Source organism: Pseudopipra pipra, chromosome 2 (assembly GCF_036250125.1).
Source record: "Pseudopipra pipra isolate bDixPip1 chromosome 2, bDixPip1.hap1, whole genome shotgun sequence".
In the NCBI taxonomy this organism is placed as follows: Eukaryota; Metazoa; Chordata; class Aves; order Passeriformes; family Pipridae; genus Pseudopipra; species Pseudopipra pipra.
In genome coordinates, this window is record NC_087550.1 from 103,538,026 (window position 1) to 103,562,796 (window position 24,771).

The 24,771-nt window shown below is 39.6% G+C and overlaps 1 protein-coding gene across 2 annotated transcripts in view; it reads right to left on the bottom strand.

The window, feature by feature from the left end:
- The window catches only part of PHKA2 (phosphorylase kinase regulatory subunit alpha 2), a 46,709-nt gene that overhangs the window by 16,050 nt on the left and 5,888 nt on the right, over positions 1–24,771 (bottom strand). For both annotated transcript variants that reach the window (XM_064646706.1, XM_064646707.1), the window contains exons 3-21: positions 23,409–23,456; positions 22,765–22,933; positions 21,855–21,937; positions 21,055–21,135; positions 18,849–18,947; positions 18,384–18,530; positions 18,106–18,159; positions 17,432–17,554; positions 15,355–15,450; positions 13,899–14,006; positions 13,104–13,182; positions 11,581–11,715; positions 9,518–9,627; positions 6,445–6,589; positions 5,907–5,985; positions 4,276–4,439; positions 3,453–3,626; positions 2,312–2,400; positions 1,153–1,286 (exon numbers count right to left, since the gene is read on the bottom strand). In XM_064646706.1, coding sequence (XP_064502776.1) covers positions 1,153–1,286; positions 2,312–2,400; positions 3,453–3,626; positions 4,276–4,439; positions 5,907–5,985; positions 6,445–6,589; positions 9,518–9,627; positions 11,581–11,715; positions 13,104–13,182; positions 13,899–14,006; positions 15,355–15,450; positions 17,432–17,554; positions 18,106–18,159; positions 18,384–18,530; positions 18,849–18,947; positions 21,055–21,135; positions 21,855–21,937; positions 22,765–22,933; positions 23,409–23,456 — 2,117 coding nt within the window. The remainder of the gene's footprint in view (positions 1–1,152; positions 1,287–2,311; positions 2,401–3,452; positions 3,627–4,275; positions 4,440–5,906; positions 5,986–6,444; positions 6,590–9,517; positions 9,628–11,580; positions 11,716–13,103; positions 13,183–13,898; positions 14,007–15,354; positions 15,451–17,431; positions 17,555–18,105; positions 18,160–18,383; positions 18,531–18,848; positions 18,948–21,054; positions 21,136–21,854; positions 21,938–22,764; positions 22,934–23,408; positions 23,457–24,771) is intronic.

Genomic DNA, 24,771 nt, shown 5'->3' on the forward strand with positions numbered 1-24,771 from the left:
CTGCTGAAGACTACACCCATTTTTCAGATGCCTCAGGGGAACTTTTTTGCCCTGCCTCTTCCTTAGCTATTAACTAAACTTCAATGCTGCTTATGCCATTACTGAAAAGCAAAGAAGATTTCTGCTCCTCTCCTGTTTTTGAAATTCACTGCATTATGGCTTCTCTTTGGTAATGTTTTGAAGTGTCACAGAATGACTTTTCAATTCCTGCTGAGACACAGAGTCCACCAGAAGTTCACCGGCCTGTCCAATAGAGACTCCCATGGTGAAACAAGTCCAGAATATGGAATTAACAGTGTTAGATGCAGTTAAACAACAAAATGATATTTTTTCAGGATTTCCTTTACTCTTTAGGAGAGGCTGCTAAACATTTTGCTTGGGAGATCAAGAAGATTAAAGAAGAGGTCCTCACAGGAGAGAGACTAAAATAAACAAAAATACAATCTTTGTAGCAGTAGGGAAGACCATCTGTGATTAACACATGCTTGTCTTTGCACCCAAAGCTAACTGCCTGTCAGGTTCCAGCAGTATTCTCCTGCACAGGAAAAAATGCCCAATAAATGCACTCCAGAAGATGATTCTATTGGTTTGTATTTGCATTTTGTTCCCATCAAAACTATTTAAATAGGAGGTGTTTACTAAACCCAGCAGATGGGTCTAGACTGGACCAAGAACATTTTGAAAAGTACCAAGTTTTAGTCAGTGGTGCACTTAAAATGCAGAGGGATTAGAGGAAAAATAGAGACCACTCATTAAAATTGCATTCTGCTTTTAGTTAGAAAATGACATGATGAAGTTTTCCTCTGCTTCCCTTCTTATGTATGAAAATCACACCAAATCTTTGTGGACTTTAAATAGAATGCCACAAATATAGCAGGGTGGGTTTTCATTCATGGAAAGAACTTGTGCATTTCATTTGTGAGCCCTGGGGCCTGTAACCATATGCTAATCAACTCTAAAATTTACACAAGTATTCTTTTGTATCCAGATAATTTATGTAATCAAGCTAACTGAAAATATGCTTGTTAAAGCACAAAATATTTTAATTCTCCCCTCAAAACACAACTCTGAACAGTGAAAAGCTTTTGCACAAGAATAATCATAGTTGCAACCAAATTTAAAGATGCTTAAGTTCATACTCAGACAACTCACTTTAGTATATGCAAGATATATAAGATGTCTGCTTGGTCATGGAGTGTTGGACATTCCTTCAGCTGATCAACAAGCTTCCTGCAATCCAAATCACCATGAGCATCTTTAGGTAAGTGCAAGACATTTTCACGGTCCTGATAACAAAGAAGGATGAAAAATCAAACACGTGATCTTGAAAAACATAGTCAATCAAATTCAAACAGTAACTTCCCATTAAAAAATTACAACAGACTTGAAACAAAACTCTGCACTTGAAATACAGACATGTTACATAAGTCTTGCGGGGCTACTAATTGGGAGACTAATCCCAAGAAACACAACACCCAGAATGGAACCTTGCCTCTTTTTTTGACAAAACAAAGAAACCAAATTATTTGCATGCTTTTAATCTCATTTTATGTTACTTGTAAAGAGAAAAGCAGAGAGATACTATCTTTTTTTTCAGTTGAAATAATTTAGACCTTTTTGAGTTCCATCTTGAACCTGTATATACGTGGTGCTTTACGGATGCAGATATTGCTGTCGTGATGAAACTAAAATGTTAACTAATCAGATGATGCAACCCTGTGGGCAGTTCTCTGATGAAAAGTTTTGTTTAACAAGCTATTCAGCAATTTATATGGTCCTAAAAAACCATTAGACAAACAGAGCTTTTTGCAGAGCAGAATCCTTTAGGAGGCTGGATACAATCTCCTTTAGCCATTCTCAGCAGCTGGTTACCATATACCAAGATAAAAAAAGAGCCAAGCACAACTGCATCTTCATGCCTTGAGGTGGGATTTGGCTGGTGCCTTAAGGACATTACTGTAAGTAGCATTTCTTGGAGAACATCTCTAAAGGCTTTGAACATCCTGTCCTTCCCTTTGTGTTCAGCTAGAACTAAAGATGATTACTTAACCTTGGGCTTCTAAAAATAAGCAGCTATTACATTATTTCTGTTCTGCACATGCAGTTAAAAACTTCCCACTTGATAAAGTCTATTGGACTAAAAAACCTTCATCCAGCCAAAAAAATAAATTTCAAAATAAGGGAGTGCCTTAGACAGAATGGCTTGTAAAGGAAAACGAGAACTGGCATAGGGTTTGGATGGAAAACACAGGGAAAGGCTATAGCATTGAGTCCTAAAACCTCAAACAGCATAAAAATTCCCACAGCTTACCTTTGTCTGAAAGAAATGGGGATTATCAACAAGATTCAGAGATTTTCGGTGTGTGTTCAGAACTTTAGTGGGAAGAGACATTGGCACAGCTGGAAAGTGAAGCCACCAGAACAAAAAGAAAAAAAAAAGTCTGTTTCAATAACACAAAAATCAAAAACACCTACATGAAGCAGCTATACCAGGTAAAAATATATGTGAAAAAACCTGAAATATACAGAGGCAATGCTTCTGAGATGCTGTGCATGGAGCTCTGAGAAAAGCTCTTCCTGTATCTCCTTGCGAGCTTGTTCCAAGATCAGCATGTCAAAGGCTCAGGTGCTACATGCTCAACTCAGAAATCCTGGCCTGACCCTGCTAAGTGTTTTAAACATTTTAACAGGAATAAAGTAGAAAAGATGGGCCAACTGGTAAGATATCAGAATTAAAATTATAATGCTAAATGCATGCTAATGCTCTGTTAACTTCATATGCTGAATTCAATAGAGGATATGGTGTTGTAGCACATGAAAGATGGGAGAAAAGACTAACAAAAAAGCTTGAAAGTTATTAATTTACAATAAAGTTAAGGGGAGCCTTCCCTTGATCAGGGCATTGAATACTACATATCTACCTACAAAACAATGCATAGGTTGGAGTCTTTTTGCAAATTCGGCAAAGCATTATTTTGGTGTATATTCCCCAATCACTCTAGAAGAAATGTAGCATAATTAGAAATACTGTACTCCCTCTCTACTCCATTTGTTCTTACAAATTCAGAAAGCACATGCACATATTTATGTTTTTCTTGCATTGAAACATTCCATTTCACCACAGCTTTATTAAAATAAAAAAATACATTTTGTCTGTCTTTGTATAAATAAAGACAAAAACTGACTGAAATTCTATTCAACTGAGAAGTTGGAGCAGTTTCCATAACATCAACTTTGATTAAATGTTTTATTTCATAGCAGGTTTTCTACGTATACAGCATGACCTGGGATACTGTGGGAACACAAGAGCAACAGCTCAAAGTCATTGTTTGTTCTCTATGCAAAAAGAACTAGTTGTATGAGTATGTTAAAAGGCATAATTTTTAAATGCTTGAACTTACCCCTTGTAGCACCCAAAACAGTTTTTCTAGTATTATAATAGGGAGAAATACCTGGAACCTCCAAGCCCTTTGTCTTGGCCATTATTGACAGTATCTCTTCGGTGGAATGGTTTGCACTGAACACTGGTGGTTGATTGGCTGTCTTTGAAGTTGGAGGCAGGTATGACTTCAGTGCCGTACTCTGCAGGACATCATTTATATACTGATCCAGCTCATCCTGGCTATCTAGTGTAACAGACATAAAAGAAAAGGTTTATTAAAGGTAAAATCCTAATTTATCAGCATTTTCTTATTCAAACACACCACTATTTTTGCTTATATAGAAAGGCACTCAAAAAATGCAAGAATATCATAAGCAAGAGCTTTTTAAGCCAAATAAATTGGAACGAAAAGAAAAAATAATCAGTTTTTGGCACTTTGAAAACAATTAGATTAAGAAGCTGGTTTTCCTTTGGAAGAATCAATTTTCTTGCTGGAAGTCTAGTTGGCACAGTTGGACTTTTTGATCTTAAATGTCTTTTCCAGCCTGTATGATTCTAAGACTCTATCATCTCTTCCACATAAGCTCTTGTCTATGACTCCTCACAGTCTCTTCCTCCCTCCAGCCTCTTCCACACCTCCCCATCTGCCAGCTCTTCAGGCTTAGGTTTACTGTAGCAGTTACCAGTCAATACCATACTACGAACGTAGGGAGAACACACAGGAATTCATCCCCCAAATAAGTCATGCAGGTCCTAACTGTCCTCAGAAGAGTGCATGAGAAACCCAAATCACTATCAGCTGTGCACAGAATAGATTCTGCACTGTAGGTAAACCCAGAGTCTGCTGATAGAACTTGACAGAGAAAATACATGAAGTGAAAAAACGCTACTACCTTTTTCACAGAAATCTGCTGGATAGTCCCCATATTCACTGTCAGGACTATTACAGTCTTCATTACGGTCATCAAACAATTTTACATCACAGTCTGGATCCAGGAAGCTCAGATATGTATGAAAAGATGTGGTGAGAAATTCTGATAGTTTGCCTATCTTCACCCTGCAAACAGGAACACATGCCAAGGAGCATAAACATCCACCATTTTAATACCAATTAATGTTCACTGAGCTTTCAGCAACTCCTCCAAAATTTATCAGACCTACTGTTGAATCCACCTTTGGTAACTACAAAGCAGCAGATACTGATACTGAAAAAAAAAAAGGCAAAACAAGAGTTGCAGATCCAGCTGGGTACTTACTGCTCTAGCTACTAATTGAACTTTAACTCCGTTACGGTGACACCTACTGGCCTAACTCGAAGCTAATTTACAGGGTGCTCTATATTTCTACAGAGAGACCCTAAACAAAGACCTAAACTCTAAGGATAATCCATGAGAAACTGGGGCTGGGAAGTCCCACAAACGGCATTATCTTTTCACAGAACTGCAGTGCTGCTAAAACACAAATCACATCTGTGCTGGTTTGGGCTGGGGTAGAGTTAATTATCTTCAGACTTATTAGTATGGGGCTATGCTTTGGATTTGTGCTGGAAACAGTGTTGTGAACACTGGGATGTATCAGTTACTGCCCAGCAGTGCTTACACAGCATCACAGTCTTTTCTCCTTCTCACCTCACCCCACCAGCACAGGGTGCTCAAGGAGATGGGAGGGGACACAGTTGGGACAGCTGACCCCTGCTGACCAAAGGAACATTCCATACCATAGGGTGTCATGCTCAGCATACAGAGCCAAGGGAAGATGGAGAAAGGGGAGAATGATTGGTGATACGGGGTGTGTCTTCCCAAGTCACAGCTACATTTGATGGAGCCTGGCTTTCCTGGAGATGGCTGAACACCTGCCTGCCCATGGGAAGTGGCGAATAAATTTCCTGGTTTGCTTTGCTTGCATGTGTGGCTCTTGCTTTACCCATTAAACTGTCTTTATCTCAACCCAAGTTTTCTCACTTTTACTCCTCCAATTCTCTCCCCGATCCCACTAAGGGGAGAATGGGTGAACAGCCGTGTGGGGCACAGTTGTTGACTGGAGTTAAACCATGACAACATTTGATTGTCAAAGGAAGATACTGATTGAGAGAGGGCATGTAAGAAGAGAATAGGGAGGTACTGTGGCATTATATGTTATATATAGATGAATAGAACACATAAGCTTACTACTACTACAGCAATTTATGTTTAAATCATGTCCAATAACCGTGAAAATAATTTACGTCTTAATAACAGAAGCCCAGTCAAGACCAAGACCTTTTATTTCCACAGGTTTGGCATTTATTTTCCTTATCCACTGATGGCTTTGAGAGATGGTACACCCTTTGGGAGACAATTCTTTTCCACTGCATCTGAGGTCCAGCTACCATCTGATTGCCATATAACAATTAAAGCTGAAACCTCCTTCTCTGCAGAGTTCTAGTACAAGGTCTGTGCACTATGACAAGTTCAAAACTGACACTTTTATATAGGATTTAATTTAAAAAATCATGGAGATAATAATTTGGGGGTTCTGACATTACCTTGCACCTCCAAAATAACCATCCTCTAATTTTCTTATTGTGGCAAGAACTGCTGGATGAATGTCAGTACCATCATCAACTAAAAAAGAATAATGGAAGAGTTGAAGCTAACCAACACATTCTTAAACTACCATGTCCAAACAAAGTGAATTACTGGGTGTTCTCTAAAACCCAAATCAGACAAATTTAAAACAGAATCCAAAACTGATATCAATACTAGCTTATTCAAAAATCCCAAACAAACATGCAAACAAAACACAACCCTTAGACAAGTTCTAAAGACAAAAATCAACCCACTCAAGACAAGTTCCAAAGGGATTTCTATGAAACTTCTTTAGACAGAAATACTATGGAGATGCAAGGATATAAAGGGGGTTAAAACTAAAATTAAATACTACCATGTCATCCAAATTCAGCATGGAAAAAATGAAACGGTACTTCTGAAGTTAGAAGTCATGCCACCTGTCTCCTCTCAAACTGATGGCCATCCTATTCCCCTGCAGTAATATACTCTGCCTGAGACAGAGAAAATTTTTACCAAGCATTGTGTGAGTGATGGGAAACGTCAGGGTTGGTCTCCCTGTCATCCTCCAACAAGAAGTGAGGTAAGCCAGCTCTGTCTTGAGCATCTCCACAATCATCTGATTGTCTAGAGCCAGATAGAAGTGATGCTGGTCAGCAAACTAAAGAAGAGAAAAACATGACATAGGAGCAGTTGTCAGTGCTTTTCTTATTTTTTTCTACTTCCCCTTTAAATCAGTCACAAAAGCCATACGAGCTACTCCTGACCACAACACAAATGGCATGAGACTGTGGAAAAAGAAATCCATGCTTGTGCAAGGGTCCATTTTTCTACACTTGTAGACTGATCATCAAAGTGAGCCATACAAACAAAAAGTAGGCAATCACACCCATGAAGCAGAATCTTCCCAATGCTGAATTATACTATGCTATGATCTGGAAGATGGGAGTACTCTAAACACGGAAGAAAAAGTTAACAATAGCAACAAAAACAATAAACAGGCTTAAGGGCACACTGGGGACTGGGAGCCAATAACTGGATGTCTCTTGGGAACAATCTGAAAGTCAAGCAGAATACAGAAAAGCTGGCAGTTACTGTGGGAAAAAGGTACATTAAATGTACAGTGGCAAAGTATGCTGTTGCCACTTACAGCAGAAAGCCAAGAACCACAGTAAGAGACTAATATGGCTTCTTCAGGAGCTGGAAACAAAAAGCTGGACAAATAATGGCAAGTATGTCAAAGCAGCCACAACAAAAGTTAAGGAAGCCCATAAGCCTCGAGGAGGGGCAAACACGTAAAGAGCATGTAAATTCAGGCTGGCAAAGTCCAGAGAAATTACTTCATAGAAAGAATTAAGAACTAGCCAAAACAATCCTTGAGCCACTCGCAATTAGCTTTGGTAATTCAGGTAATTCAGGAAGAACAAGAAATCCAGAGAGAAGAATACATACGGCCTGTCTTTAAAAACGAAGAGCCATTTTAAAAGTCAGGCCAATTCCAGTGCCTGAAAGCATAGGAAAGCAAAGCCAATTTGAGACAGCCAAGATAATTACAAAATGATAAAGCAATGTAGCCAAAAACCAATCTCAGCAAATTAGTCCAATTTCCTTCTCTGGAGCAATCAGATGGTAGCTATAAGAAAATGGCTGACATCTCTCAACTTTTGCAAATTTTCACACTACTGAGCTGAAGAAAAAACGTCCAAGAAGGCAGAACTACTTTTAAAATTGTTCTCAGAAGATATTTCTTAACTGTTTTTTCAGAATGACAGTGTATCTGAATGGAGTCAGCCTTTGCCCCACACCTAATCAATATTTTCCCTAGAAAAGAGAATGAAATACAAACGACAAAACCACATAATTTGTGGACACTTGTCAAGATCAATAAGAGGATTTAACTGCTGGCCATAGGAAAGTGACATTAAACATTAACTCCATCCACCTCAAAAAAAAATCTCAGGGGGAATGTCTGGCTACAAAGTACAGTGGAAAATGTTATGGAGGTTTTAGTCAAACACAGAATAAGCAGGAATTGTCACTGTGTTGCTAATGTAAAGATAAATGCAATTTTGGAATATACTAATAAGTACGTCCATACTTGATACATGGCAAGACTTCAGCTGGAATATTGGGTCCTACTTACAAAGTAAGATGTCAATGAAGAGGTATTTTGAAAAAAAACATGTCTCTAAGGAATTTTTCCCTTAACTGCAAAAGTGGAAACTGATTTAGGGGAGTAACACAGCAAATAACATGCTATAAAGCTGCTTGTGATCAAGTGATGTGGGGAAGAATGAGAAGGGAGCTACATTTTTTTGCAGTAAATCTGATGTTGTTTGGGCATTATGAAGCACTACAGAAGCATTCTACAGAGTCCACTGACTGTCTTCCACTAGAGTTTAAAGAATACATTAGTCAAATCTGTTTTAGAACAAGCAGCAGTCACTAGCATTGAGGCCATGTTGCTGAGAATTCAGCTGTGCTGGGCAGGACACGTCTCAAGGATGAAGGACCACCGCCTCCCTAAGATCTTGCTTTATGGTGAACTTGCCTCCGGCTGCTGCAAGAGAGGAGCCCCGAAGAGAAGATACAAGGACTCCCTGAAACAACATCTCAGCCTTGGCCATATTGATCACCATAACTGGTCTACTCTGGCCGCAAACTGGGAGGCCTGGAGACACACCATCTACAACACTGCCATTTCCTTTGAAAATGCACGCAGGATCACTCTTGAGGAGAAAAGACAGCGCAGAAAGAATCATATCCTGCTGAATACACCACCTAAGGAGTCTTTCTGCTGTGCCTTTTGCAATCGGACATGTCTATCTCGTATTGGCCTCATAAGTCACCAGCGTGCCTGTAACAAACGTGGATAGTGCCTTCCTAAATCTTCGTTCGCGAAGCCCAGCCATGATGATGATGATGGAGTCAAACATCTACTCAGAAGGCTGGAAACATTCCTTATCCTGCTCCAGTTGTACATGCTTGGAGCAGGTGACTGGCCTCCTAGTACCTACTGCTAGAATAATTCTACTGGAATAAGTGTATTGTATTTCATTAAATGTAAAAATAAGAGCCACTGATTCTGTGAGGATCCAAACTTCCAGCTACACTGAAAAAATGCACTAAAGTGAAAACAAAGACAGAACATCCCTTTCTCAGCACTATTGACCCTTTCAAAAATATAATGAAAAGATTACATCTTCATCACTTGGGGGTTACAGTACTTGGCACCCTTATGTGGTGCTAAATTTTTCATTAAAGAAATATTAAGGGAAGTATTTCTGCAGAAACTATTTCATTACCTAGAACATTGGTTTCGGCAGAGATCAGTAACAACTTTGTACTATTGATTTTCTGTGTTCTCAGAAGCCAAAGAAGCCAAACTCTGTAGGACAGAAGAGAGATTTATCAGCAGTTCTACCATGCTGATTATCCATCACTCTTAAAAACCCTGCAAAGCAAAGCACATCTGCTGCATCAGCCCTATTCTACCTAAAGTACAGTGACAGCACACAAAAGCGAAGTGCTTCACTAATGATTTGCCATCAAATAAGGAGTGATTTTCCTGCCAGCTTTACATGCTTACCTGTGGGGTAAAAGCAAATATTTGATTTCTTATCACATACAGCTTGGAGGTGCCTAACACTCCAATGTGTCGGTGTGGCCGTCCACTTAATTTCATCTTCTTATTCCGGCCTGTGAAGAAAAGAGAAAGAAAAAAGGTCTCAGCTCTTTGCTGTGTGGTTTTCCAAAATAACCATTTCAGACAGCAAAATCTACTTCACTAATATCAGCAAGGCAGAAGAAAGGTAACAGAGTGAGATGCTACACACTGGTCGGTTTTGTAGCAACCACCAATAAAACAGCCAGAGGCCTTCAAAGGCCTGATTAAAAATTTAAATTTTGGTTCCAATGACCATGGAATTGGGTCTTATAATTACAGTCATTACCCAAAGCTTCCCCATCAAGGACAGGAGGTGTGACATTACAAAAACCAGGCCATCAACACACCACAGAAATTGCAGTGCTTTCACTATAGAACCTTAAAAATTCTTGCCCGAAGAAGGCTAAATCAACATGCAAAGTACATCCAAATACAAACACAGATTTTCATCAGGCTAATAAGCTCCACTTTTCCCAGTAGATCTTATTAGCAAATGATCTGCACTACAACCTTTGCACCAGCAGCCAGGAGCTGACTTGAATCTGTCTGACAAAGAATATGAGCCAAACAATCCTGTGCCTGAAAAAATACCACTGTGAACATTCTCAGAGAAGTCAGTGTTAAAAACAATGTATCAGTGTGCCACATCATCCTACTCACAATCCCCCATTAGTGAAAGAAAGTTATTATGAATCATAATGAAATAAATATAAGCTTCAGCAAAGCCCTGCTAATGTTTCATTTTTTTAAAGAACTTTGTGATAAAAGAGATTCTTTCCCAAAAGCAGCATATACAATTTCCTTTCTCTGTGTAAAGGGCATACTTTTTGAAACTTATTTGAAGGCCCCGTTACTTTGGATGCTTCCAAAATAAGCTTCATATTAAATGAAAAAAACCAACACCCACAAACCAAAAACTACCACAACAACAAAAAGATGTTAATCTAATGAGCAGCTTCTTACTTCTCCCTCAGCATTATCTGTAACCAAATTGCCATGGAAACATGCTTCAGGCTGATAAAGAAGCACGATAGTGCTCCCCTTGTCCACACTGTAAAGGAATCTACCAGTGCTGATTCACTCCACCTCAGTTTTACTTTGTAGTAACATCCACAGTTTTGAGTCATGAGTTCTGGCATGCCTGAAGAAGTAAAACTAAATTCAATTAGGAATACATGTAACAGGTTTTCCAGCATGACCCAAATAATTCCAGTAAGGATTATCAAGTAACACCTATCAAAATATTTTCAACAACTAGACCCAGTTGGAGTTTTGGGGCTTTTATTTAATTCGGCTCTCAGGCTCTGAGGAAAACAGGACTTGAGGACCACTGCTGAGGAACTGTACTTTCAGTCCCAAGCTTAGAAAAACTACAAAGGCTTCTGGGTTTGCAACTGAGACAGAGAGCTTCAGCAGCTCAACTCAGCTCAGGGTTGGAAGAAGCTTTAGCAAGAACTTGACAGCCCAAAGATGCTCTGATAGCAGCAGCATGGCTTCCCTGATTTGGAGCAGAAAACTTCCCAGGCTGCCTGCTGGGAGTTACGGCAATAACACTGCCCATTTTCCAGACTTAAAACAGAAATACTCTGACTTCTGAAAGGAGAAACACTTGATTTTTTTTTCTGTATTTTTCCAGGCATTTTTAATAAAGCCAGTTTCTCTGTTGAAATAGTTTCTGGAAGGCAAAAGAAGAGTCAGTTCTTGCCTAACTCCGAGGGCACGGGGAAACTGGTACTTTCACCACTGTTTCTAATGAGGCAATTTTTTCTCCTGTTTGAGTCCCTTATTTAAGACAGAAGTTCTAAGTTTGTTAAGCTTCTTTGCACAAACACGTTTTTTTTTAGATCAGAGAAATTGATTTAAATAAAAGAAATTAAATTAAAGAAATTGAGACAGTGTGAAGCAAGAAAAACAAAAAACAAAACATGACCCTTAAAATAAGACTTTGCACAGCAGTAGAGAAGCTCCCATGTTCCAATACTAACCCAGCATGGTGTAGAGGTTACTCAGGATGCGAGCTGGCTGCACTCTGAGAGGATGGATATCAGCAATGCTCTGGACATTGATTCCACGGTCTTGCAAGAGGTTCTTAATATGATTAGATTCTGCTAAAACAGTTACTGCATAACAGAAAACAAAAACACTACTAAGAAACAATGTTCTACCCTTTTTAGTTGACTATCTCTACTGTCACCTCTCAACTAATGCATTTCATTAACTAAAAAGGCCCAAAGACCTCACGTCTTTCTTAATTTATGAGCCTGTGAGAACAAAAGGGATTGCAAGAGGGCGTCAGACAGATTTTGATTTTCTGCTTCTCAGTATTTCTTGCTACTCCTGTCCACTTTGGACCACATGGTAATTCAAGTTGGAAGGGTCCTCGTGAGGTCTCTACTCAAACCTCCTGCTCAAAGCAGGATCAGACCTGCTGAGGTTACAGCAGATTCTTTGAGACTTTATCAGTTTCTTCTTATTTCTTTTAGTTCCACCAGTTTGGATCATGCAGTAGCTTTTAGCAGATAAGGCTTTTACCCCATAGAACAAGAGGAAACACAACTTGAAAATCTTTGTGGTTTTAACACAGCACAATGTAACAATACAGCCAAATCCCTGGGGAACAGGTGCTGTTACTTGTATAGCAATAAATGTTACAAAGGACATAAAATGGCAGAGGTAAGGAGAAAAAAAATTCCCCAAATCAGTGGAACTTACAATCCCTGAATCCATCTCTTGTCCCGCTTGACATTTCACCCATGATAGGTGGCTTATTGGTTTGGGACTAATAATTCAGTATTGTTCCTTGTATTGTAAATAATTGTCAAAGAATGCTAAAAATAATCCAGCACTTCTATTTCTACTGGAAATTGAGCACTTCAAAATAACAAAATGCTACCGCCATGAGATACCAACAGGGGATAAACAAGCACCAGCCCAGGTCACAGTATCATTGATAAATGCTGCTCCTGATAAACAAGCTGGTTGCTCTTTCAGAGCAGTACAAGCCCTTGAAAAGTTTTAAAGACCTGATCAGCTGGTGTTTGCCCTCATCTTAATTTTCTGGTTTTGTCTGTTCCTGCACTAACTGAAGAAGCCACTTCCTGCAGCAGCCAAAAGCCAGCCCTAAGTCTGGCTGCCTCACCCCTGTGGACAGGGATTCTCCCCACCCAGTGCTCTCCAGTTGCTCTGGGAAAGGGGCTGCACAGAAACCTAATTAAACTGATCCATGTCCAGTCAGTCCTGCTTTTTCTTTTCTAGAATGCATCAAGCTTCTCCTTTTCTCTATAAGATTAAGTTTTCCACTCTCCAGTCCCTGACGACTTAAAATTTTAGCAAGTTTTTTTTTTAAAGAAGTGTGTTAAACCCCTTTCTCTGTCTACAGTTTCATTAAAGTATCTGTGTCCCAAGCAAAAATCCACTTATTTTTAACATATCTTTCTTCTCTCCTGTATTTAGGGACTTTGTCACCACACAATTCAATTCACCCAGAATGCTGAAAAAACTCCTTCACCTTGTACCACAACATCAGGTTTAAATCCAGTGGAAAATCTCCTGTTTAAGGGATCAATTTCACCTGCAGCAAGAAATCCCTAGAATAATTGCAAAAGAAAGATAAAAGAAAGGAAACAAACAGATTTTAAATAAAAGGCTTCTGATATCTAGAATAAATCTTAACCAATTTTTGAAGTATTTTTTCAGTACAGCAGGACTTAAGGCCTGGTTTATCTACCCTGGCCACCAAGTAGTACATTCAATAAGAACAAGGGATGCACTATTTTTTGGAACAACAAGAAAATGGTTCTGACACAATCTGCATATTCAGATTGCCTGTTTTAGAGTTGCAGCAACTGACAACATAATTTAGCCAGGCCAGTGATTTTCTTTGTAGCTCCACAGAGATATTCTGTGGTTCCTCCAACTAGTCTGCCTAATACAGGACAACTCAGTAGACACATTATGCCACAGAGTAAGGCATAGCCTAGTGGAGCTGAAACAGCACAAAATCCTGGCTCTGGAACAGCCAAATCAGCCTTGCCTTGGTATAGTCCTCTATCCTAACCCTAAATCCAGTCCATCTGACAACTTATTCAGCTTGATTAGAAACAGACAGTTGAATGTCTATATATATACAAAAAAAAAAAAAAAAAAAAAGCTCCTGAAATCTCAGTCACCCTTTCATGGCTCTTGTACTTGTTTCTACTGGAAAACACATTGTCCCCTATCTGACAACCAAATTGTACTTAAAGCTCAAGCCATCTCAAACAAAATTAAATACATGCTTACCTACTAGACAAGAAACAATTACCTCTGCTAACAGGCAGCTCAGGACATACAATGATTGGCCCCAAAGATGTGGCAACTTTCCCACTGGGACACGATCCACTGAGTGAGGATTTTCATACTCCTCATCCACCTGAAAACAAATACATAAGCAAGAAAAATTGCCCTGAAGTTGTGAAGAACAATTGGTAACATGTAAGTACTTGAAAACATATGGTCTATCATCTACCCTTGTTAACCTGCCATTATTACTGACTTAAACATCTCTTGATTTTACTTTTAAGGCTGCACATTTTTTGGGACTGGAACTACGCTTCTTTTTTGTACTCCGCCCAACCCTTCAAAGCTGGAGGATGAATAGGGACTCTGCATGCAATTATAGCTTCGGTGTTAGCTCTTCCACTTTCTTCTCATATGCCTTTGCTGCCTTCCCTCTGAGCTGCTCATAGGTAACTGGATGTCTGCTTTCCAATCCCTTCCAAGATGACACTTTAACTTAACTGATGTCTACCTAGCTTTCTAAAATAAAGCTGTTTTCCAAAAATTAAGGCTATTCCACCTTTCCTGTGTTAGCAAGGATGGCCAATGCAAAAATTAAGAGCAGACTTATAATTTAGAAAAAGAACAACTGCCTTGGTTTTGCAGTATACAGACCTACTGAGGGCAGGGGGAAAACCCTCCTACATTACATCTTTACATAGACAAAACCTACCCTGTTTATTTGGCATGTTTGTCAGATTATTATCATCATATCAAAATTCACAAGAAGGCTCTGAACTCTTACACGCTTGTTCCCACTAGGAAGGCAATTCAGAGTTTCCACCTGCGAGCAACACATCAGCTGTCGGCTGACCAGCTCAGACCAACCCAGGAGGCTCCATACCCTTAGTGAGTGAGGGCTGAGAAGCCTGGAGTGGGAGAAGTTGGCAGGGAGGGATACAAAGGCAAATAGCATGGAAGAGCACACAAGCTCATCTGAATTTCTCTGTCACAATGGGCGAATCGGATAAACAGTAACAGCAAAGATGGGGGAAAAGAAAATACCCATAGAAAACAAACAAAATTTCCAGCCCAAATCCTAATCCATCTGAAGCCTGTTTCTGTCTCCCATACAAGCCCTGGAAAAGAGCAGCACAATCAATCAATAGATTAGACAGAAAAGACAGTCTATGCTTTATTTCTTCATTGAGCTTGAGTTCCTAAGTCAGTATCAATACTTAAATGTGTATCTTGCTACAAGCATGTAAAATTTTAGACATGCTCTAATATTTTCACAGACACTCAAATTTCCAAGGAAGAAATGGGGCAATGTGGAAGCCTAAAATTTATCATTTCTCAGCAGGAGTTGTGAGAGGTCTCTTACTTTTTCAAATAATGTGCAGTAGTCTTTTTTCATTTTCAGATACAGGAAAAACTATAAAACCATTCCTCTTGTTATCTCTACTTTGCACCCCGAATTGGATGCTGCATTTTCACAATACCTTGTCTGGAGGGACTGCATACAGTTCAGGCATTAGCACTAATCCATTCTTCTCTCTAATAAGTATTCCTTCCAGAGCCTCTCTGTACTCTTGTACCTGGAAATATTTTTAAATAAAAGTAAGAATTCACTTTACAGTCAGCAAAACCGAAACAATAAAGTTAAAGTTTTACCACTTTCCAACCATACTTTTCTGATGAATATTCATATATATTAAAAAAAAGGGGGGGATCATGACTTACTGATGGAAGAACAGGGTTCAAATTATCAGAGACTGTTCCAGCATCTCAATATTATCAGCCTTAGAAATATGAACACTCGTCTTTAATCTGTAATTTACCTCTGCAGCACAAAATGTCTAACACATCCCTATAAAGAAGTCATTGGAACAAATCCTACATGAAATTTGCAATGGATGACAATGCAGGACATGGCTATCAGATTGCCAATATCCATAAGAGTGCAAGGTGTATAAATTGTCAGCTTTCTACCATGCATATTGCCTATGACTTACTGAATTCTGCTTTGCAGGATTGGGAAATCAGTTTCTCTTAACTGATTTGCTTAAAAATTTGTCCCATGGAAAGCTTAAAATTGATTTAAACTGTTTAAAAATATCTAAGTTCACTGAACAGAAAATCATCTTCTTGTATGGTTAGACAACAAATTACGAACACGAGCAGCAGATTGATACAAAATAAAGAACAGGTAATATATTTTCTTTTTACCAGATTCCTTATTTGTTCCATTTCTCAATTATCCCATTCCAATTTTTTTACTTAGAGGGAATCTGTTTTCAAGCACTAACAGTACCTGACTCTGAGATCCTATTTCTGCTATTCTTGAGTACAGGGGACCACACAAAGTAAGGAACCCACAGTTTCACATTATGGTACACTCACATTTTCAGTATCCTGTCCTTCTCCACTCTTTTTGAGTCCTCAGGGTGCTTGTTTTTCTAAGAATTGCAGCAGTAACTGGGGAAGACTAGACACTCATCTCAGTGTCTCAGTGACTCATTCAGCTATGTTTAAACAGTGGAAACCAGGAGTAATTGCCCTGACCATGCCCTAGCACAGCCTGTCTGCACAACATAAAAGCAAACACAGGTACATACTGTCCCAGATAATCCACCTAAGTTCTAGAAACTGCTTCATGAAGAGCTATTTTATTGACAGGACTGAAGTTTCAGTAAACTTTCTGATTTCCCCCCTTCTGAAATAATGTCATTTCTCTCTTCACCATTTCACAGTAAAAACACATTTTTACTGTATTCAGGAAACATTTTACATTTCTAGTGTCAGTAAGTATTTCACTTGATTTGCAACATCCAGTACAGAAAGAAGGCTTTTTGGTCTGAAATTCTCTGTTTTGTTTCTGATGTCATTTTATTTTTTAAGGAGTTTAGCAATCTCCTGTCCCTCTGCATACTAGGCGATTTTAAATCACATTTATTTTTTACTTCTTTCAAGCCACCAATCCACAGAAGGTCCGATCTGAATATATTTAGTCCTGGCTACTTGCTGCTCTTTAACTCACCAACACTCCCCACGTGCCACCATAACATTTGGAGGGCTACAACCAATTTAGCTGCCCTGACCACTGGGTGCTTGACACAGTAATGGCATGAAGTGAATTATGGAACTAGTAAAAATGAAATGGTTCCTCATAAGGCAACCAAATCTCTTGGAATATACAACAGGACTTAAAGTAGCATAAATCTTGTTCTCAGCACCCAAGCCACAGAGGCTGGGGAAAAGAAGCTTCTCTCATCCTGAAGTAATTGTGAAAGGGGCATCAAGGTTGGTGACGAGACAAAACTAGGCATATAAACCCTGTTCAGTCCAGTTTTACCACACCAGCTAACAGAGCCACTCAGCCTGGCAGGGATAGGGCAACAAGGCCCCAGTGTGCACAACCCTTCTCCTCTATCATGTCATGAACTCCCCAGGAAGGTGAGAATGGCTGAAGACTATTTCCACCCTATCCAACTGATACCCAAAATAAACACGGAGCAAAGTTCCAAAATGCCGTCGGTAAATGGCTTTGCAATTTGAAAGCAATTTCTCTTTTCTCACCTGAATTTTGTCCTCATTAAATATTCCATCAATTAGGAAGTATGTCCAGAATACTGGCCACTCACATTCAATATTCTCAAAGAGCTTGAGCTCAGCAGGATCATAGTGTAGCCTACTTGGATCCTAAAAAATTCAAACACACTTGTTTAGTCACAGTGCTAATTTAGTCACCCATATTGCAATCATAATGGTAGCCTGTTTTATACAAGTAATTAAAACCTAGAAACCAATAAACCCACCAGAAATAGTTTCCATGCAATCTCCTCACTTTTTTACATTCAGCCTCAAACTCATTTAATGTTTCCCTAGACAAACTGACCCTTCCTAGTCTCAGAATGTGTCACCCAAGTAATCTTGGCTTTGCCTCAGTTCAAAGATACTTTGAAATGCTTCAGGGACACTGTTTCTGCTTAGACACCATAAGCATATCTAAGGATCAATTTCTTACAGAATTATTAATTACATTTTGTCCTTAATAAATGGTTTTCAAACCCTTAGCCTCCTTCACATATGTGTCATTTCTAGGGTGGATACCTGGATTACCTCCAAGTCCACTAAGATGTCTTAGCAGTGATGGAGAACTTTACTCCTTCATGTAAATAAGACAAAGTATGTCTATAAAGAAGAGATAAAACTCTTCCTAATGCCTACTGAAAATACACATCCAGAAGTACCTCTCTAGGTGTCTTGTAACCATCTCGGAGAAAGCGACAGCAGCCATAGCGGCCCTGTAAAAACACACAAAATTACAGAAAATTACACATACTGTTCTTCCTCACAGACTAACATAACAAGTGCTGAGATTTAAGGGTCACTTCGAGATTTTCCTTCCTCTCTTCCAGGCACAGATGAACCAAGTTTGGCAACCCTTGTTTAATCAGAATTTTTGGTTAGGAAAGAGAGGTTCTGTTTCTTTTTCTTTCTGTAAAACAAAAATAATGGAAATTCTTACCTGCAATTTGGATATGATTTCACTCTTGGTTACATTAACAAGGTTTAGATCCTCCACTGCAAAAGCTGGGTAAGAAATAATAGAGAGAAGGCCAGCATCTATCTCCTTTGACGTGGATGCCCTTGGCAACATGGAGTATAGAATAGACTGAGCAAAACAAGAATAGAAGAAACGGATGTGAAACAATTTATGTACTTCAAAAGACTATGTCAAGTGTAAATGGAACAGACTATATTATTTGCAAACTGACAGAGAACTCTCTGCATAGTTATTTTTAAACAAGTTAGAATGTGAATGCTTCACACCACTCATTTTCTCATAATCTACTAGAACAGGGTGAACAGCATAGCCTGCAGCCATTTGTATTATGTTGAGTTCTTGGTTCAGTTAACAACATTTCATTTAAAAACAAAAGGGGAAGGGTTAGCTTTTCCCCTAGCAAATGAAAGAGAAGACTAATTTTACCTGACAGTGTTCTACTTCATCAGGAAGAACATGAATCACTGATTTGTGTCCTCCATGAGCTCCAAAAAGATCTAGTTCATCAATTGCTTCCAAAGCAGCCTTCAAAGAAAAGCAAACCACAAACTAAAATCATTAGATACCTTTTAAACCAAGTATACACCATAGCACCTGTGCTTATCCTCTGAAGGAGTTTATATAAGACATAAGTTTGCTCCACAGACATTTTTTATTTAAAGGGAAGCTTGGCAGTACTTTAGAAAAAGTAAATATTTCTGTCTTTCCACTAGCTGGATACATGATTGATGTGCTGGCGATCCTTCTTAGAATTTAAAGGCAATGCAAAACAATGGAGAGCTGGGCTTCCACTGAGACATCACCTAAACAGTGAAGTACTTAGTTATAAATGTCATGTCCTGTCCTACATTCCAAAATAACTCCCATTCAGTGTCCTTTCCCTCCTCCTGCCTGAGGAACTGCTCAAAGAGGAAGACTTGTTCAAGGCAACCCAGAATCAGCAAAGGCTGACCCCTTAAGAAGAGACCTTCAGCACCTCTCTGATACCGTCACTTCCCGAGCAGAAGAGAAATGAGATGTCTGATCTCCCCACAGCCAACTGAGGCACACAGTGCTCCATGCCAACAGGTGAATCACTACATCTCATACCTCTTGGCCATAGTGCATTTGCCTGGTGAAGACACTATCAGCCCAAACACTGACTCAATTTGGACACTCCTACTTTAACCTAGCAGGCTACAAAACCTGACTTTGAAGAATTGGGGTGTCCAGCACCACATAGGGAGTGTGGCAGGAAAAGAGAAAGGACTGAATAGCCAGGGCCAGGCTAGCAGAGCCCTCCTCCGAAATGCAAATTCATAGGGTTGTGGTAACACTGAATTGTTGCCTGTTTTTGTCCTGCAGCTTCATGGACATGCAGCTTCTCTGACAAAGGAAGGATCACACAGGACAGCTTTCCTTATCTCTCTGCAGAGGAGCAAGGATATTTTTCTTATTCCAACACAAAGATGGGTTTACTGCCTCTGCAGAGCCCCTCTCTCTAGACCAGCACTACAGCAGCAGATGTTCCTGACAGTGGCAGAAAGTCCTGTTTAGGAACTGATAGCTGGGACCAGGGACAGTTTTAATGGTGCAGAAAAGGTTCTGAGAACCACTCAAAGGCATATGCTCTGTGCTGTGCTGTTGCCATGGGTAGCCACACAAAGCAGGTATGGGACAGAATTCCTGAAGCACATTTAAAACAAAGAGCATCTACCTCAGCTTCTGCAGCAGGCCCTTCACTGTGCCCACCACCAGTTCCCATTTGAAACAGCACTTCTATTGAACTCAGATCCCCAGAGAAGTTGTGCAGCAAGTTCTGCAGATCATCTCAACATCAACAGGTCTGGATGTCACACAGAGACCACACCAGAATGTTCAGGGTAAAAAAATCTCACAGTGGACATCTAAGGAACAACTGCCCTGACAGACACTGCCCTATCGCTGTTCAACTGAACTGTGGGGCCAAGACCAGCAGTTTCTCCCTCTTGCAATGCACACAAGATCTTGGTAACTAACAAACCCTGCTGAAATGCAAATACACCTTTGACCTTAATGATCTTTATCTTCTGCCAGTCCTCCAGACACCAAGTGAAAAGGTAGTTGTTGATTACACATTTACATTTATGGCTTTCTGAACTTCTTTTAGTATCTCTGTGACCTTGTGCTATGGGGGAACGAGAAATATCCACTTTTTTTTAAAGTACATCTTCATTTATTTTTCTTTCTGAATTACTTGTGAAGAATTTCTTAGACTGATAGTCTGCTGTTTTCCAGAATTTACATCAGATTTAATCTTACCATGAAAACATCACATATGATACTGGGGCTGGAGAATTAAGAAAGAGGGAAAGAAAACCAGAGGCCACTTTATGAGACTGCACCTTACTGAATCTATTAGATTCACAGTTCAATGAATCTGGTACCCTACTTGCAATCCCTGGAACAACTGTGCTGAGGTCCTTCAATGAGAGCCATTATCCCAAAGATTTTATGCTAAAAAATACTCACTCACACCCAAACAAGAATTCTTACACAATCAGTCAACTATTGCAGTGGCCAAGAAGACTATGCAAAGGGAGTGATCGGGTTTGACAGAGCCCTTCAGCACAACACAACAGCCACGAAGGAGGTGTCAGGAAGACATTCTCACTTTGGCCATCCCTACGGAGCTTGCGTTCAGTTCAGGGATGCCCTGGTTTGTCTTATCACCACGTTCCCAAATTCCATAATCCTGCAACAACATCATCAAGAAAAAAATGGCATTATTATAAACAATTATAATTGGCCTTCAAAAAAAAAAAGAAAAAAAGAAGGAAAGAAAAGGGGCTTTAAGTCTCCAAAGAGACCCTGCTCATGTTTAAAGAGCAGCACATAAAAGTATATTCCAGCAGGATCAGGTATACAATCATGAATCACTGCCTTCACAAAACACACAAAGCCCTTTATCCCTCCCCCTGTACATGTTTCTCCCTGTGTCCCCTCAACTTATCACTTTCCAGAATGCTTGTTACCATCCTGCTCTTTTATAAAGGCCCAAAAGATTTTAATTAGACATCAGGAAATATTATTCATCATCATCATCATGGCTAGGCTTCACAGACAAAGATTTGGGAAGGGCTCTACCCACATTTGTTACAAGCGCGCTGGTGGCTAAAAAGGCCAATACGAGATAGACATGTCTGGTTGCAAAAGGCACAGCAGAAAGACTACTTATCAATTAAAAACCCCTCTGTTATTATGACAGAACAGGTGTACCTCACCCACACAGCAGCAAATCCTCCACAGCCCTCCCAACATCTCCAAAGATGCTGCTCACAGTGTAAAGTACTGACAGGCTCTGATACCTTCTCATGAAAAAAGCAAGTCCCTGTTTTCTTTCTCCATCAATAAATAATTTTCCACATAAACCTGAGCAGCATTCAGATGATTTACATATAAATAACTACTTACAGCAACTTTGTAGGCAGCTTCTATGTAGAAGACAAGATTCTGAATAAAGGTAACTTCGTCGAGGGTGAAGATGATACGTAAGCCTGATTAAAAGAAGGGAAGGGATTAATTATACTGTATCAGAACTGAAATATTTACTCTTCAATAAGTTTCATGCTTTTGTTTATTTGCTACCAACTACTGCCCACTGAAATCAAAGGAAAAACTCATACTGATTTCAGTAGGTCAGGCAGCAAACCTCAATACTTGCTACTGACAAAATACTTCAAATGCCACTAATACATACGGTTTCAAAGAACTCCTGTAGGGGTGGCATTCAGACAGTGGGTACAAAGCAGAGACATCTGAGTCAGCTCTGGCTCTTCAGAGCAGTGCATACCAATACCCACAGCTCCCCACCCCTCTGCCTGCTTAGTGCTCTGTCGAGGAACTCCAGGACGACCAGGCGCCCACTAGGAAGGGGTCAACTTCAAGGGTCTCCAAGGGCAGAAAAATATGTAAGGAAACAAATCCTTATCCTCACATGAGGAGTGCAGTAGAGAGGAACACAAGATAAAACTGCACCAGTAAAAGGAACAGATGGCACAAAGTGGCACCTGATTTGATGTCGCCACTCTCTGAAGAAACTTGGTTGTCCATCAGGACACTATCTTTAAACATGAGATTTCTCTGACATGACTCTCAATATCTCATGTATTTGTATGCCAGTAATCATTAAAGGAATAGACACTGCCAGTTACTATAAACATGAAATCCTAAGTAAGTCCTATCTCATTTCCAGAGAAACATTACTTCCAAGTTATAATTATTTAAAGGTCTTTAAAGCTTGTTACTACTTTATTTTTCCTTTTTAAATGAATGCTAGAATAGAAAAAGACTGCAACAAAAGTCAAAAATATCTTCTGCTTACCTGATGCAGTCATCTGTGCCAAGAAGAGCAGGTAAAGGGAAGTTGCATCCACTTGCAGATGCCCCCACTGGTCGTCCCCAACCACTGTGGCACAAGTTGCAGAGTTATACTTGGCATGGAGGCAGTCTTTGGTACTCTGTGTGCGTTTGAACCTCTCTACCTTATCTACCTAAAAAATACCACAAAGCTCAAAGTTGAAACATTTCAGAAGAACTATTTCAAAATTAACAACTTTTCTTAGATGAGGAGAAACTTGAGGTTCTAATTCCTGTTACCTCACTTCAATGTATTTTGATTGATCAGAGTGCTTAAACACAACTCTGACTTTAGACTCCAGTTAAATCCACATTTCTACAGAAAAGAATAAGATGAAATCACCTTGTTGAGTTCAGATCTAAACTACAAGTGTGCATCTTGGTGAAAATCAGTTTGCAAAGGCAAAACTCTGATTTGCTACAAGCACAATCTCAAAAAAGTGCAAGCAAGATCAGAGTTTTGCTCAACAGTTTTAAAAAGATTCCCCACACCACCATCTACACACATGCAAAAATAGTCACTCCACAGAAGACATAGCAAATATATGCTTCAATGAAATGCTTTGTAAATACAACACATACTAATTCAACCTATACCTATGACATTACCTGTCTCATCATGCACTGCAAGAGTCCCCGCATCAGCTTCACAACATTCTGCAGGAACAAAACACAACAGTGACACCCTCACTGGTCAGCCTCATCAGCTGTTACAAACAACATTCAAAAGTGATAAAGCTCACACACTCTACTAACGTCCTGCCAAAGGTAAAAAAAGTGTGTATTTGCCCCAAATGCTCTACATGCTTTTTTTTTTTTAAGTACACTCATCAATTTTTAGTCCTACATCCCTACCTAGAAGAACAAATCTTTTCCCAAAGGCCCTCTCTAAACAGTGGAACTGTGGTCCTTCTATCCAGCTAAGGAAATAAGAGGAATTCTATGTCCTCTAATTATCATTATTACTATTACTATTACTATTATTATTATTATTATTATTATTATTATTATTATTATTATTATTATTTTTAGTGACAGATCACTGGTAGGTGACTGTAAGACATTGACACGACTGGAAGACCTGTAAAGCTTCTTCCACTCCTTATACAGTACAACAGAAAGCAGGTGACTGGTGTAAAGAAAGGGCCATACATCTGAATGTAGAGAAGTACAAGATTTTGCCTTAAATAAAGAAATCAACCTCATCTTTTTACTCAAAAGCTATAGCCTCAAAATATGATCATGCAGAACCAAGGTTATTCTGTCACCACAGATCTCCTTGGTTTGAGCAGGACATGTCAGCAAAAAATTTACCCAGTGACTTCAAAATGACAGCAGGACACTGGCACCATAATCCCTCACTTGCCATTCAACCCATCTCTGCACTCTCACTTTTAATATCCACTTTCCCAGCCGCAAGTAAAGAAATTAACTGTGGGAGTTACCTCCCCTTCCAATTCTCCAGCATGAGTCTTACCAGTTTGGAGAGTTACCTTCTCTGGATTGATCAAACACATCTGTACACCATGTACGACCTCCGTGAGATGACACAAGTGCACATTCTGAAGACAGCTACTTTAAATGGCGTGCTCATCCTTACAGGGAAGAATGGTCTAGCAGATAGATTGCTACCACAGGATCCAAGCAACCTAGGCCTGATTTTCTGCTCTACAATACAGCTCATGAGGGACAGGCTTGTAAATCTGGGCACAAAATCTCTCAGAAGCTTAATTTTCAACAATTGGCCAACGGATGGAAGTTTGACTCCTACACGTTTTTGTTCTGTTTGCATTTTAATTGAGATGTTAGCCTCTCTGCCATGCAGTTCTCCAAATCCTGCTTGCCAGAAGGCTGCCAGGGATACTGCACACCACACACTGCATGGATGTTGCTGTCATTGGAACAAGACACGTACTCCAAACTGGGAAAACCCTGCCAGACCCCAGACACAGCAGCAGCATGAATGCACTCT